Consider the following 13,425-nt stretch of genomic DNA (forward strand, 5'->3'; position numbering starts at 1 on the left):
AAGTGTGCCTTGAATTCGAAATAAATAACAAGACAGTGTCTCCAGCAAAGCACCCCCACAACATCACATCTCCTCCTGCATGCTTCACGGTGGGAACCACACAAGAGGAGATCATCCGTTCACCAACTCTGCATCTCACAAAGACACAGCGGTTGGAACCAAGAATCTCAGATTTGGACTCATCAGACCAAAGGACATATTTCCACCGGTCTAATGTCCATTGCTCATGTTTCTTGGCCCAAGCAAGTTCTCTTCTTCTTCTTACTGGTGTCCTTTACTAGTGGTTCCTACGCAGCAATTTGACCATGAAGGCCTAATTCACTCAGTCTCCTCTGAACAGTTGATGTTGAGGTGTCTGTTACTTGAACTCTGTGAAGCATTTATTTGGGCTGCAATTTCTGAGGCTGATAACTTTAATGAACTTATCCTCTGTAGCAGAGGTAACTCTGGGTCTTCCTTTCCTGTGGCGGTCCTCACGAGAGCCAGTTTTATCATAATGCTGGATGTTTTTTTTGACGTTTCCGGATTGACTGACCTTCTTGTCTTAAAGTAATGACGGACTGTCGTTTCTCTTTGCTTATTTGAGCTGTTCTTGCCATAATATGGGATTTGGTCTTTTACCAAACCACCCCTACCTTGTCACAACACAACTGATTGGCTCAAATGCATTAAGAAATTCCACAATTTAACTTTTGACAAGGCACACCTGTTAGTTGAAATGCAATCAGGTGACTACCTCATTGTCACGACCGTCATAATAAGTGGGTGAGAGAGAGGACCAAGGCGCAGCGGGAAATGAAGACATCTTCTTTTATTTGAGATGAAGACAAAACGAACACTATACATAAAAAAGAAACAAACCAACAAAACGACCGTGAAGCTATAAATGTAGTGCACAGACCAGCAACAAACGTTCAACATAGACAATTACCCACAAAACAGCTAAAGCCCATGGCTGCCTTAAATATGGCTCCCAATCAGAGACAACAATAACCAGCTGTCTCTGATTGAGAACCAATTCAGGCAACCATAGACTTTCCTAGACACATTCACTCAACCATAGACATACATAGAAACATTCACTCAACACAAACACTACACCCAACACCCCCTTTACCATATAACCACCCAAAACGACAAAACACAAACATTCCCCATGTCACACCCTGACCTACCTAAAAATAATAATGAAAACAAAGAATACTAAGGCCAGGGTGTGACACTCATGAAGCTGACTGAGAGAATGCCAAGAGTGTGCAAAGATGTCATGAAGGCAAAGGGTGGCTACTTTGAATAATCACAAATATAAAATCTACTTGGATTTGTTTAACACTTTTCTGGTTACTACATGATTCTATGTGATACATGACTCATGTGTTATATCATAGTTTTGATGTCTTCACTTTTATTTTACAATGTAGAAAATAGTACAAATAAAAGAAAAACCCTTGAATGAGTAGGTGTCCAAACTTTTGACTGGTACTGTATATTTTTTACATATTGTAACAAAATATTCACATGAAACAATATACATGTGCCTATACTGTAAATCCACTTTGTGCATACCCATCTTTCTTTCAATGCAAAACCCACCACCCACCGTGGCTAAAGAGCTACATTTTTTACATCATCCAATGTAAACCCCTTGAGTTTGCTAAATGGCTTTGTCTCTTGGATTTGAACTGGTGCTATGGTCCGATGACATGAAAATAGAGCTCGTTGCCCACACACACAATTGGTTGGTTTTTGCATTGAAAGAAACAATCATATGAAGAAAAAAAACATACCGACTGTAAAATATGGTGGTGGATCTTCGTTGTTAGTGCTCCCGAGTGGTGCAGCTGTCTATAAGGCTCTGCATCTCAGTGCTAGAGGTGTCTGGTTTGATTCCAGGTTGTATCACAACCGGCCGTGATTGGGAGTCTCATCTGATGGTTGGGAGTCTCATACAATTAGTCCAGTGTCGTCCGGGTTAGTATTTGGCTGTAACATTATTTTTTTTATTTTTTTTCACGAAACATACAATATACTTGCAGTGAAGCCACTCAACAACTACTCTACACCAGTCATCCAACAGACTCCCATTCAGAGTGACAGACAGAAGTATCCAGGGTCAATGCCCTGCTCAAGGGCATGTCGACAGATCTCCCACAAGGCCAAAAACCGGGACCCGAACCCTCCAAGATCCCAAAGAAAAACAGAAAAGAACCATGCAAAAAAACAAAGGACATCAAGGACAACTACAATCATAAGGGCAATGCCAACAAGTATATGTTTGAGTGCATGTCTGGCACTATTTACATGTGTGTGTGTGTCCGTGTCCGTGTAATATGTGTGTATTTGAATGAGAGTGTGTGTATATGGCATCAGCCTCAGGCAAACCGGCATTAGCTGTAAAAACACTGCCCCTCTGTGCCACTTTTATTTTGAAAGGATACGGCCTCAGCGCATATTGTTGCTGACGTTCACAACGTTACGGGTACATAAGAGCGTGTGTGCGCTTTCCCGCTTTACCGCACGTCAGCAGTGTTGAAATGGCTAGCTACGGTCGGACTTGGAAGGAATGGCTCGCACAGGTTTCCTACCTGGCAGATATTTTTGATCATCTGAATTCGCTCAATGTGTCAATGCAAGGGAGGGGGCACAATCGATTTGAACAGAGGGACAAAGTGGATGCCTTCAAGATGAAGCTTACGTTTGGGCAAATCATGTTTCTAACAGGAGTATTGCAGTGGCGTGCCGTGGGCCTGGGGCCTGGGCCTTCAGTGAGGTCCTACACAGTCCCACCCGAATTAATCCACCTCTTATTACCATCATTATGATGCCATGGATCTAGACACTATACATTTAGACAGAAACGCAGTATAACCAGGCGTTGCGTCACCTTGAAATTGACAACAGTGTTTACCCAAAAACATGACACAATCAATGAGTCTTTTCAATATTTCCCTATTTTTCTTCACCTTTTCATTGTGCAGCTCCATTGCCCTGCGCGCTTGTTCGTTGAGCTGTAGATCCACTCGGGTGTCCCCAAAAGTTTTCAAAAGTCTATTGCTTGTAAGTGCCCAGCCGTACTTTGGTGTCTCGTTGCTGCCTTGGTTAGACAACTCAAGTTTGCAAAGCCAGTGTGGCTCCAAACACCAAATCGATCACTTGCAAATAATAGGCATTCCCAGCAGTACAGTTTGCAGTGCTTCTCGGAGCCTGTGAGCCATTGATAGCGCTTGTAGTTGGAACTTTGAAAGTGGCGAACGAACCCCTTTCCCGCCTGTGACAGGCTTTGTAGCGTTGGCGTCGGGCGACCTCTCCTTACAATGTCTAACTTTTCTTGAAAAGTTCGTCTTGAGAATGGCGTTGTAATTATATCCTCGACCAAATCGATATCTTCTCCTCCTTCCGCCATTGTGGGTTGAAAAAACAGCTTAGTAGTACGCAAATTAATTAGTTTATCAAATTCAGTTTCCTAGATCTCCATAGATCGCCTCTCAATATTGGTAATCCAATCAAAAGACGTGCACGCACTACGCCTGCTAGCTGGCTCCTGTGTAACACTGGAGCCAGCCAGCAGGCGTACAATAGCCAACTCTAAAGCTGATTGCTTGACACAAAATGTTCATTTACATTCCCTTTAAGCTACAAGCGCCCGCACTGTTGATTCTGAAGGCCTGAGGGCAGATTTTAGACCCCCGGCAACACATGATGGCTGAATATGATTGGATAAAAGATCTAACATAAAGACCAGCCCTCCAAATCTCAACCTGGGGCTGGACAGTGCAACCAAGAGGAAAGCTATGAAATGAAGAGTATAACTCTTACTCTGGGGAATAATTTAATACATATTTGTGTGAAAATATATTTTAAAAAAAATTATATTCTGATGATGTTTAGGCCAGCAGAGAAGGCCTTGCTGGCCCTGACGGCCCACCACTGGAGTATTGGCATGTTTCCCAACGCTGATTTCGATATTCAGAATCTGATCAACAAAGCGCACGGCGACACTGAAAAAAAATACGTTAAACAGCATCATGTCAAGCTGCAGGGAAAGTTTTGCAACTACTTCCAGCAGGAGAACGGGAGACAAAACGACTGGACACGGGACCCCTTTCGAGTGGAGATGGGAAGCGTCAGAGGATCAGCTGGTGGAGCTGCACCAAAGTACTGTTCTGGTGCAGTTTAGTGGGAGAGTATCCTGTTCTCGCCTGTCATGCAATCAGAATCATGCTACCGTTCAGCACTACCTATTTGTGTGAAAGTGGCTTCTCTGCTATGGCCATGCTGAAAACTAAAAGCAGAAACAAACTGGACAGCGAGCATGACCTCCGAGTTGTCCTGTCAACCATCACCCCAGACTTCAATAAACTTATCAAACTGAAGAAACATCCCCAGCTTTCCCACTGATAGGCCACACACGCGCACACAAACACAATAAATTAACAGGTTAATGAGTTATTGTTCACTAGGTTCATTATTGTTAATTAATTCTGACATTTATATTACATGCTATTGAACTGGTTAAAAACATGCACCTTTATTAAAACTTTACGGATGTGAAACTATTCACATGGTAACTGATGATTAATAATTCCTAATGATTGCTGTTTTTTCTATTTTAGAGACTGGTACGTGTTACTGTTTATTAACATTATTGGCCTGGTACGTGTTACAGTTTATTAACATTATTAGACTGGTGTGTGTTACTGTTCATTAACATTATTGGACTGGTGTGTGTTACTGTTCATTAACATTATTGGACTGGTGTGTGTTACTGTTCATTAACATTATTGGACTGGTGTGTGTTACTGTTCATTAACATTATTGGACTGGTGTGTGTTACTGTTCATTAACATTATTGGACTGGTATGTGTTACTGTTCATTAACATTATTGGACCGGTACGTGTTACTGTTCATTAACATTATTGGACTGGTATTGTTGTTCTGAGTCTGATAATGTATTACACCCCATTCCTGAACTGGACTCCTAATTAAAATGGCTTATTCTCTTGAATTTTTTATAAATGTTTTCTCCATTAATTTGGCTATGTAAATACTTTCTTTAATTTCTTTTTTTCTATTTTGCAAGTGAAGCCTGCCCAAGAAGGCAGCTGCCATACAACATTACAAAATGTAATCGTCAACAGTCCATAATATTGGGTCGCGACTCCAGACGAGCTTCAATGCCATACAACTCTCCATCCGTGGCCTCCAACTGCTCTTAAATACAAGTAAAACTAAATGCATGCTATTCAACCAATCACTGCCTGCACCTGCACGCCCGTCCAGCATCACTACTCTGGACGGTTCTGACTTAGAATATGTGGAAAACTACAAATACCTAGGTGTCTGGTTAGACTGTAAACTCTCCTTCCAGACTCACATCAAACATCTCCAATCCAACATTAAATCTAGAATTGGCTTCCTATTTCGCAACAAAGCATCCTTCACTTATGCTGCCAAACATACCCTCGTAAAACTGACCGTCCTACCAATCCTCGACTTCGGCAAAATAGCCTCCAATACCCTACTCAATCAATTGGATGCAGTCTATCACAGTGCCATCCATTTTGACACCAAAGCCCCATATACTACCCACCACTGCGACCTGTACGCTCTCGTTGGCTGGCCCTCGCTTCATACTCGTTACCAAACCCACTGGCTCCAGGTCATCTACAAGACCCTGCTAGGTAAAGTCCCCCCTTATGTCAGCTCGCTGGTCACCATAGCAGCACCCACCTGTAGCACGCGCTCCAGCAGGTATATCTCTCTGGTCACCCCCAAAACCATTTATTCCTTTGGCCGCCTCTCCTTCCAGTTCCAGCTGCCAATGACTGGAACAAACTACAAAAATCTCTGAAACTGGAAACACTTATCTCCCTCACTAGCTTTAAGCACCAGCTGTCAGAGCAGCTCACAGATTACTGCACCTGTAAATAGCCCATCTATAATTTAGCCCCAACAACTACCTCATCCCCCTACTGTATTTTTTATTTATTTTTGCTCCTTTGCACCCCATTATTTCTATTTCTACTTTGCACATTCTTCCACTGCAAATCTACCATTCCAGTGTTTTACTTGCTATATTGTATTTACTACACCACCATGGTATTTATTTGCCTTTTACCTCCCTTATCTCACCTCACATTGTATATAGACTTATTGTTGTACTGTAATATTGACTGTATGTTTGTTTTACTCCATGTGTAACTCTGTGTTGTTGGATGTGTCGAACTGCTTTGCTTTATCTTGGCCAGGTCGCAGTTGTAAATGAGAACTTGTTCTCAACTTGCCTACCTGGTTAAATAAAGGTGAAATAAATAAATAAAATAAAAAATTGTCATTGTCAAATTTGGGTCCCCAGGCAAAGCCAGTTGAGAACCACTGGTCTAAAGAATACATGCCAGAACAAGCACACACAATGTGGTGGATACACAATCTTCTGAAGCTAAGATATGATACTTCAATATCCATCACATCCACAACCATTATGGATGTTATGGATATCATAACGCTGAAAAAGGATAATGAAAATGAACAGAGAAACCAATTAAAAACCATATAAAACATGAAAGTTAGCTTGAAATAGAACGTTTCAAGATGATCCGAGGTAAGGTGCAACTTTTACAAAACCTTTTCCTTAAAAAACGTCATGGATTAATACATTACCTGTCCCAGACACCCCCCTATCTTTACAAGACTATAGAACACGCAAAGAAACCCAAGACACTTCAATTTGGTCTGTATTCATCCATTATCAGCTAATCTTCACAATTTATAGTGGAGAGTGCGATATTTGAGCCAAAGGGGTAAATTGAGACACACCCTTGTTTCGAGGAAACCATACACACATTTTTGGGGGATATATTTAGGAAGAGGTCATCATTTCACGGAGTCTGTCAAGTAAGAAACCAGATGGAAAACGTAGTAAGCAAGTTAGGTGCAAAAAACAGATTTTCCCCAAATTAATTGATAGTGTTTCATGGTGCTTGTATCTAAACTAAAGTTGATCATTTTAAGATTGAGAGAGGGGGAGATGGGACAGAGAGAGAGAGAGCAAGAGAGAGGGGGAGATGAGAGAGAGATGAGAGAGAGATATGAGAGAGACAGAAATATTGAAGGATGTTGAAAATGAGAATCGAGGCAGTAAATCTCCTGCCACACTTGCGTCCTCGTAAGCACCGTGGACGAAGAGGTACATGCTGTAAATGATCTTAAAAGTATGTTCGTGTGGGACACCGTAGCGCATCGTAATCTGCCTTATAGGACAAGGTGAAGAAAGATAGAGATGGGAAACTCATCTGAAAACAACATGACACGTCTCAGGATAGGAAGGCTTTAACGTACAGTAGATTAAGCTAGAAGTAGCTAAGTGTCGTCGGGATGTTATTTCTTCTCACTTCGGAGAGGAAGAGCCAAAGCCCGGGGCAGCTTTCCCTTTCAAGGCAGTGCAGCGGGTGAGATTTTAAACTAATTTGCCTTCAGCGAGACAGATGAGTTAACCACACAGGTTGGTGAAGCAATAAAACCAGAGCCCTTGAAATGAAATCAAACAGCAAAGTAATTACATGCAAACAATTGGACGGTCTTTTCTGGCACCATTGTCATCTGACACCGGGTTGCAAGGATCTTGCATGCAACTGGTCCGCCGCACGTGGAAATATATTTCCCTTGACAACCATGTTAAAGGACACGTGTGGGGGACGGGATGTGTGTGGGATTGAGGTTGGCTGCACTTTTGATACATCGGTTAAAAGCTAGATTTTTCAGCCTGAATGATATTTCACCGCAAATGTGCCAGGGTGCATGGCAGATCACTCGTTCAGTGGGTTAATCCGCTTGGTCAGCTCAGCTGGTGTACCCATGGAATGAGTCATTTCTTCAGAACTGCTGTGAAGTGTTGAAAAACCCTTTATTCTATCATTCCAAGTGGTTTTAAGTGGCTCTATCAGTAAGTGCAAGATCACCGAAACCTGTTTCTCATCTCATATCAACCCGTTTTTAAAAAAATGTTAGTTTTAAAAGAATTGCGCTAATCGTAAAATCATATTTCATTATTGCTTGGACTTGTGAAGTTGGGCGCTTTCTGCTTAAATTGGGTGTCTCTATTTTTTTAGACAGTCTTTGTTCTTTCTTTCCCTTGATCAATCATGTCAAAGCCTGTTCAGTTGGCCAGGTAACACTCTAGCATACCGAATACATTGTGTTTCCATTATGCAGTATCTGTGTACTGTAATTAATGATACAAACCTTGTACAACACACCTAGCAGAAACAATGTTCAAAAATAATACCCTTAACTGATCTTCCTTCAATAAGAGAGAACATTCATATTGACAGCAAGTGCATCTCATCCAAAACAATGTAAGGGGCTAATTAGGAGCAACTGTCCTTAGTGGTCTATACTTGCCAAACCCCAGAGAGACCGACTCGTTATGAATAATTGAAGGCCTTTCTCCCCCACACAACATCAACACTGAACCATTCTCGCCTCCACTACTGCTGCCCATTCATAACTCCCTTGCATTCTGCCAATGTCCATTGTGGAGCCCCTCAAAATGAAGAATATTAAATTGTGTTGAATTTCAGAACTGTGGCACTCTCGACCTTCATCCCCAATTCAATTGACGAAGTAACTCAACTAAGTAACTCGACCAACTGACTAACTCAAAAGACTAACGACTATAGAAGAAACTCAACTGACGCGACTGACTAACTAACTCAACTAACTCGCTCACTCACTAAACAAAGTAACTCAACAAACTCAATTGAACAACTCAACTGACTTCATTTTGTCTGTTCCACCCCACTGACTCTAAACTGCTGTCTCTCTCTGTCTTAGGGTACGGCCATGCGGCCCCCAGCACGGATGGAGGCAAGGTGTTCTGCATGCTCTACGCCCTGCTGGGCATCCCTCTCACCCTGGTCATGTTCCAGAGCCTGGGCGAGCGCATCAACACCCTGGTGCGCTACCTGCTGCACCGCCTGAAGAAGTGCCTTGGCATGCGGCGCACTGAGGTCTCCATGGTCAACATGGTGGCCATTGGCTTCATCTCCTGCATGAGCACGCTGTGCATTGGAGCACTCTCCTTCTCCTACTTCGAGGGATGGAGCTTCTTCCACGCCTACTACTACTGCTTCATTACGCTCACCACTATCGGCTTCGGGGACTATGTGGCACTGCAGAAGGATCACGCTCTACAGACCAACCCCAAGTACGTGGCCTTCTGCTTCATCTACATTCTCACTGGCCTGACCGTGATCGGAGCCTTCCTCAACCTGGTCGTGCTGCGCTTCATGACCATGAACGCGGAGGACGAGAAGCGGGACGCCGAGCAGCGCGCCCTCCTCTCCCGAAACGGCCAGGCGGGAGGGCACAACCACATGCGCTGCGCCCCCGACTTGCCCTCCTCCTCCTCAGCTGCCTCAGGGTGTGGTGGAGGATCAGGGAACAGTGGTGTGGGGGGAGCAGGGCGGGGGCTGCGGAACGTGTACGCGGAGGTGCTCCACTTCCAGTCCATGTGCTCCTGCCTGTGGTACAAGAGCAGGGAGAAGCTGCAGTACTCCATCCCCATGATCATCCCCCGGGACCTGTCCACCTCGGACACATACATGGAGCAGGGGGAGGTCTTTTCCTCCGACCCCCTCCACCCGCTTCACTCCAACGGCTGCGTCTACAGCATGCACCATCCCCACTCCGCCATCAGCTCTGTGTCCACGGGCCTGCACAGTCTCACCCCATACAGACTAGGACACAGCAAGCGGCGAAGCTCCATATAGAGGCCTGGGTTAGGGTTAGCAAGAATAGGCCGGAGTTTTGACCCTTGAACTATATCTTATATCTATATATTTTCAGCATCCTTTCACATTTTGCCGTATTTAAGGTTGAAGTTCTTGATCTTCAATATTGGGAGATTGTTTGAATGATAAGAGGACATTGCACTATGCGAGACATACTTTTACGTGAAAGCGAGGATTATTAATTTTAAGAAACTGTGCATCATAAGCTACACTTGATTTTATGTTTGGTGAAGTGATATTATTTTTCACAAATAATATTATCACTTCAATATATCACAAGAGATATATAGAAGTGTTACTCTCAGTAATCATCAATTAAAAACTCCCAGTAGTCATCAATAAAATAAATGTAAATATATTTCTCATGTGGATACCGTTTTTAACCAATGTACTTACTAGGGAAGAAGGTATATTTTCAGTTAAAGTATTCTAAAAACTCAGTCGACTGTCTTGAGTCTGTAACGGAAGTTCAGTTTCAAGCTAAACACTTTTGATCTGCTTTAGTTACTTACTGTATCTTTCTCTCAATCCTCAAGACCTATCATACTTTGTAAAAAGTATTGTAATTTTCTTTCTAATGCTTTTTTTTACATCCATATAATTGATTTACTGTATGTTTGTTATTAATTTGTTTTATGTTTTCATGATAGGGTTTTACTGAGAGCATTTGGGCTCACTGTGTATACTGTAGTAGACAGTCTAATTTACTGCTGCACTTTATAACATTATTGTGTGCTTTAAGGCACTGGAATTTATGTTTACTCACCTGATTTTTTTGGTACCTAAATAATTTATTCTTATAGGTGTAATGCTCTTAAATGTTGTCTAAGGGAGATTTATGCCCTATGAAAATGACACACATTTTTACTTCTGGGATCCTTGTTTTGTAGGCTTAGAATTTGCTTCAAATTTGCATCGTCAAATTCATTTTAAAATGTATATGTACTTTCATATGAATTGACTTACCATATGCCGGTGTGTGTGTGTATCATCCAAGAAGAAGCACAAATCCAAAAAGTTACAGCTGTTTCAATTGAACTACACAGGGTATTGGTTCTGATGTCTTTTGTCTTTGAAATATAAATATCTATTTGGTTGAAATAGATTTCTAAATGCCTTTTTAGCATCCAGAAAAATATGTCTACATCTGGCTGTCATAACAACCAAAATATGAAAAAAAAACAAGTCTGTACTTGGTTTTAATCTGCTTATTTTCCATCTCCTCAACCAGAAAACCAATTTATAACCAGAAACCTACATCATTATGATGTCACATGGCACATTTTGTCTACTGGGAATGCACATCCTCAAGCAGATAGAGCGTCTTTGGTGAGGCTCATATTGATCACAAGTTAATGATTTACTGAATAATCTTTATGTTATAGAGAAATTAGATTTATTTGAAACATCATGAGATGGTACTTTAAATGTTTAACAGATTTTAAAATCATTTCATGGAGTTCATTGAAACTCTTTTTGATTCAATCTGTCACGACCGTGTTGACATGAATGAGAGGACCAAGGCGCAACATGATATGAATACATCTTCTTTAATTTATAACGACGAAGATGAACACGAAACACTTAAACCACACTAACAAAAGATCGTGAAACTTCAAACGCAAGTGCACACACAAACTACTTACGTCGACATATACAATGACCCACAAACAGCTAAAGCCTATGGCAGCCTTAAATATGCAATTAGAGACAACAGAAATCAGCTGTCTCTAATTGAGAACCCATTCCGGCCACCATAGACTTTCCTAGACAACGACACCCAACATAGACACAGCTAGACACATACACTCAACACAAAACCATAAACTACAACCAACACCCCCTCTACCATATAATACCCCAAAATACACACATACCCCATGTCACACCCTGACCTAACTAAAATAATAAATAAAACAAATAATACTAAGGCCAGGGCGTGACACAATCACTTCAGATTGATTTGAAGATGACCATTTCTTTGAGTTGGAATTATTAATCACATTTTCTTAATAAAGTATAGAAATTGGAAATTGAATACCAACATTTATTTTTTTCATTTTTATATATTCTGATTTGGTGGTAATGGTAACCAAAGTGAAAGTTAAAATCTCAGTTCATCACAGTATTTTTCAGCAGCTTGGTGAAACAAAACAGCGTGATTGTTGAGAAAAAAAGAAGAAACCCGCACACTGCTCTTGCTAGTATCACCGCTCCCCACCAAGCCCTACGTATCGGCCTCAAGGCCAATACATAGGGCTTGGTGGGAAGCGGTGATACTAGCAGAAGCAGTGTGTGGGTTTCTTCTTTTTTTTCATCTTATTCAACTGTTTCCATGAACCTGCAACAAAGATAGCTCAGATTTGCGATTACCTTTTGAATTTTGAATTACAGTATGTAATTGTTGCCTGGTGGGGCATCAGTATGTATTTTAAATAGTTCAATAAAATAAAAGAATAATAAAATCAAAATGCGCTTAATGATGTGACAAACGATGCACATGTGGCTAAATTATGTTATCTGGTGTAGTATTTTCAAGGATTTCATTTATTTCTGAACAGACAGGAGTAATTATGTCATTTGATAAATTGATTTAAATTTATCAGGAGCACTTCCAACACCCCCTTCCTGCGGCTAATGATGAACACTTCTTATTATTCAATGGATTGTGGTGAGTAACCCCATATGATGTTATTGAGTAGGTAGGCCTACTGTTGCAATAATATTGAAAATAATCTATCAGCAAATAGCCTACAATTACAAGATAATCATTTCAGTAAGTCAATGAACAAGTGTTTCTACCTAATCACTTATTTTGCCTGTTTAGCAAAGTGGTTTTAGTAACTATAGAAAGTCTACGCCCCTCTTGGATTTCTTCAAATTGTATTGTGTTACAAAGTGCGATTCAAATTTAATTATATGTTTTCTGTCAACGTACAAGACAAAATACGCTAATGTCAAAGTGGAAGATTTTTTTGGGGGGGATTCATGAAAAATAAAACACTAATATACCTTGATTATATATAATTATTCTCCCCCTGAGTCAATATATGTTAGAAACACCTTACAGCTGAGCTGTAAATCTCATTAGAGCTTTGTACACCTGTACTGTGCCATATTCACCCATTATTCTTTTCAAAATTCTTTAAGCTCTGTCAAGGCATTGGAGATCATGGCTAGCCAGCAATTTTCAAGTCTTGCCATAGATTTTCAAGCAGTTTAATTAAAAACTATAAAACTCTTCGTCACTGTCTTCTTGGTAAGCAACTCCAGTGTAGATTTGGATTTGTGTTGTAGGTTATGGTCCTACTGAAAGGTGAATTCCTCTCCCGGTGTCTGGTGTAAAGCAGACTGAAGCAGGTTTTACTCTAGGATTTAGCCTGTGCTTAGCTAAAACTCCCCAGTCTTTGCCAATGTCAAGAATACCCATACAAGGATGCAGCCACCACCATGCTTGAAAATAAGGAGGCAGTTACTCATTGAAGTGCTGTGTTGGATTTGCCCCAAACATAAGGCTTTGCATTTAGGCCCAAAAGTGTATTCCTTTGCAGTATTGTTTGCAATATTAGTTGAGTGATTTATTGGATACATATGCATCTGTATATCTTTATTCATCTTTTCACTGTAATTTAG

General features: G+C 41.1%; 1 protein-coding gene across 1 annotated transcript in view; it reads left to right on the forward strand.

Moving 5' to 3' along the window:
* Positions 1–12,809, forward strand: part of LOC129824827 (potassium channel subfamily K member 3-like) — a 59,467-nt gene extending 46,658 nt beyond the window's left edge. The window contains exon 2 of the mRNA XM_055884332.1: positions 8,834–12,809. Within this exon, the coding sequence (XP_055740307.1) occupies positions 8,834–9,771 (938 nt within the window). The 3' untranslated portion in view covers positions 9,772–12,809. The remainder of the gene's footprint in view (positions 1–8,833) is intronic.
* Positions 12,810–13,425: the final 616 nt, after the last annotated feature.

The sequence above is a fragment of the Salvelinus fontinalis genome, chromosome 27 (genome assembly GCF_029448725.1).
Source record: "Salvelinus fontinalis isolate EN_2023a chromosome 27, ASM2944872v1, whole genome shotgun sequence".
Taxonomy (NCBI): domain Eukaryota; kingdom Metazoa; phylum Chordata; class Actinopteri; order Salmoniformes; family Salmonidae; genus Salvelinus; species Salvelinus fontinalis.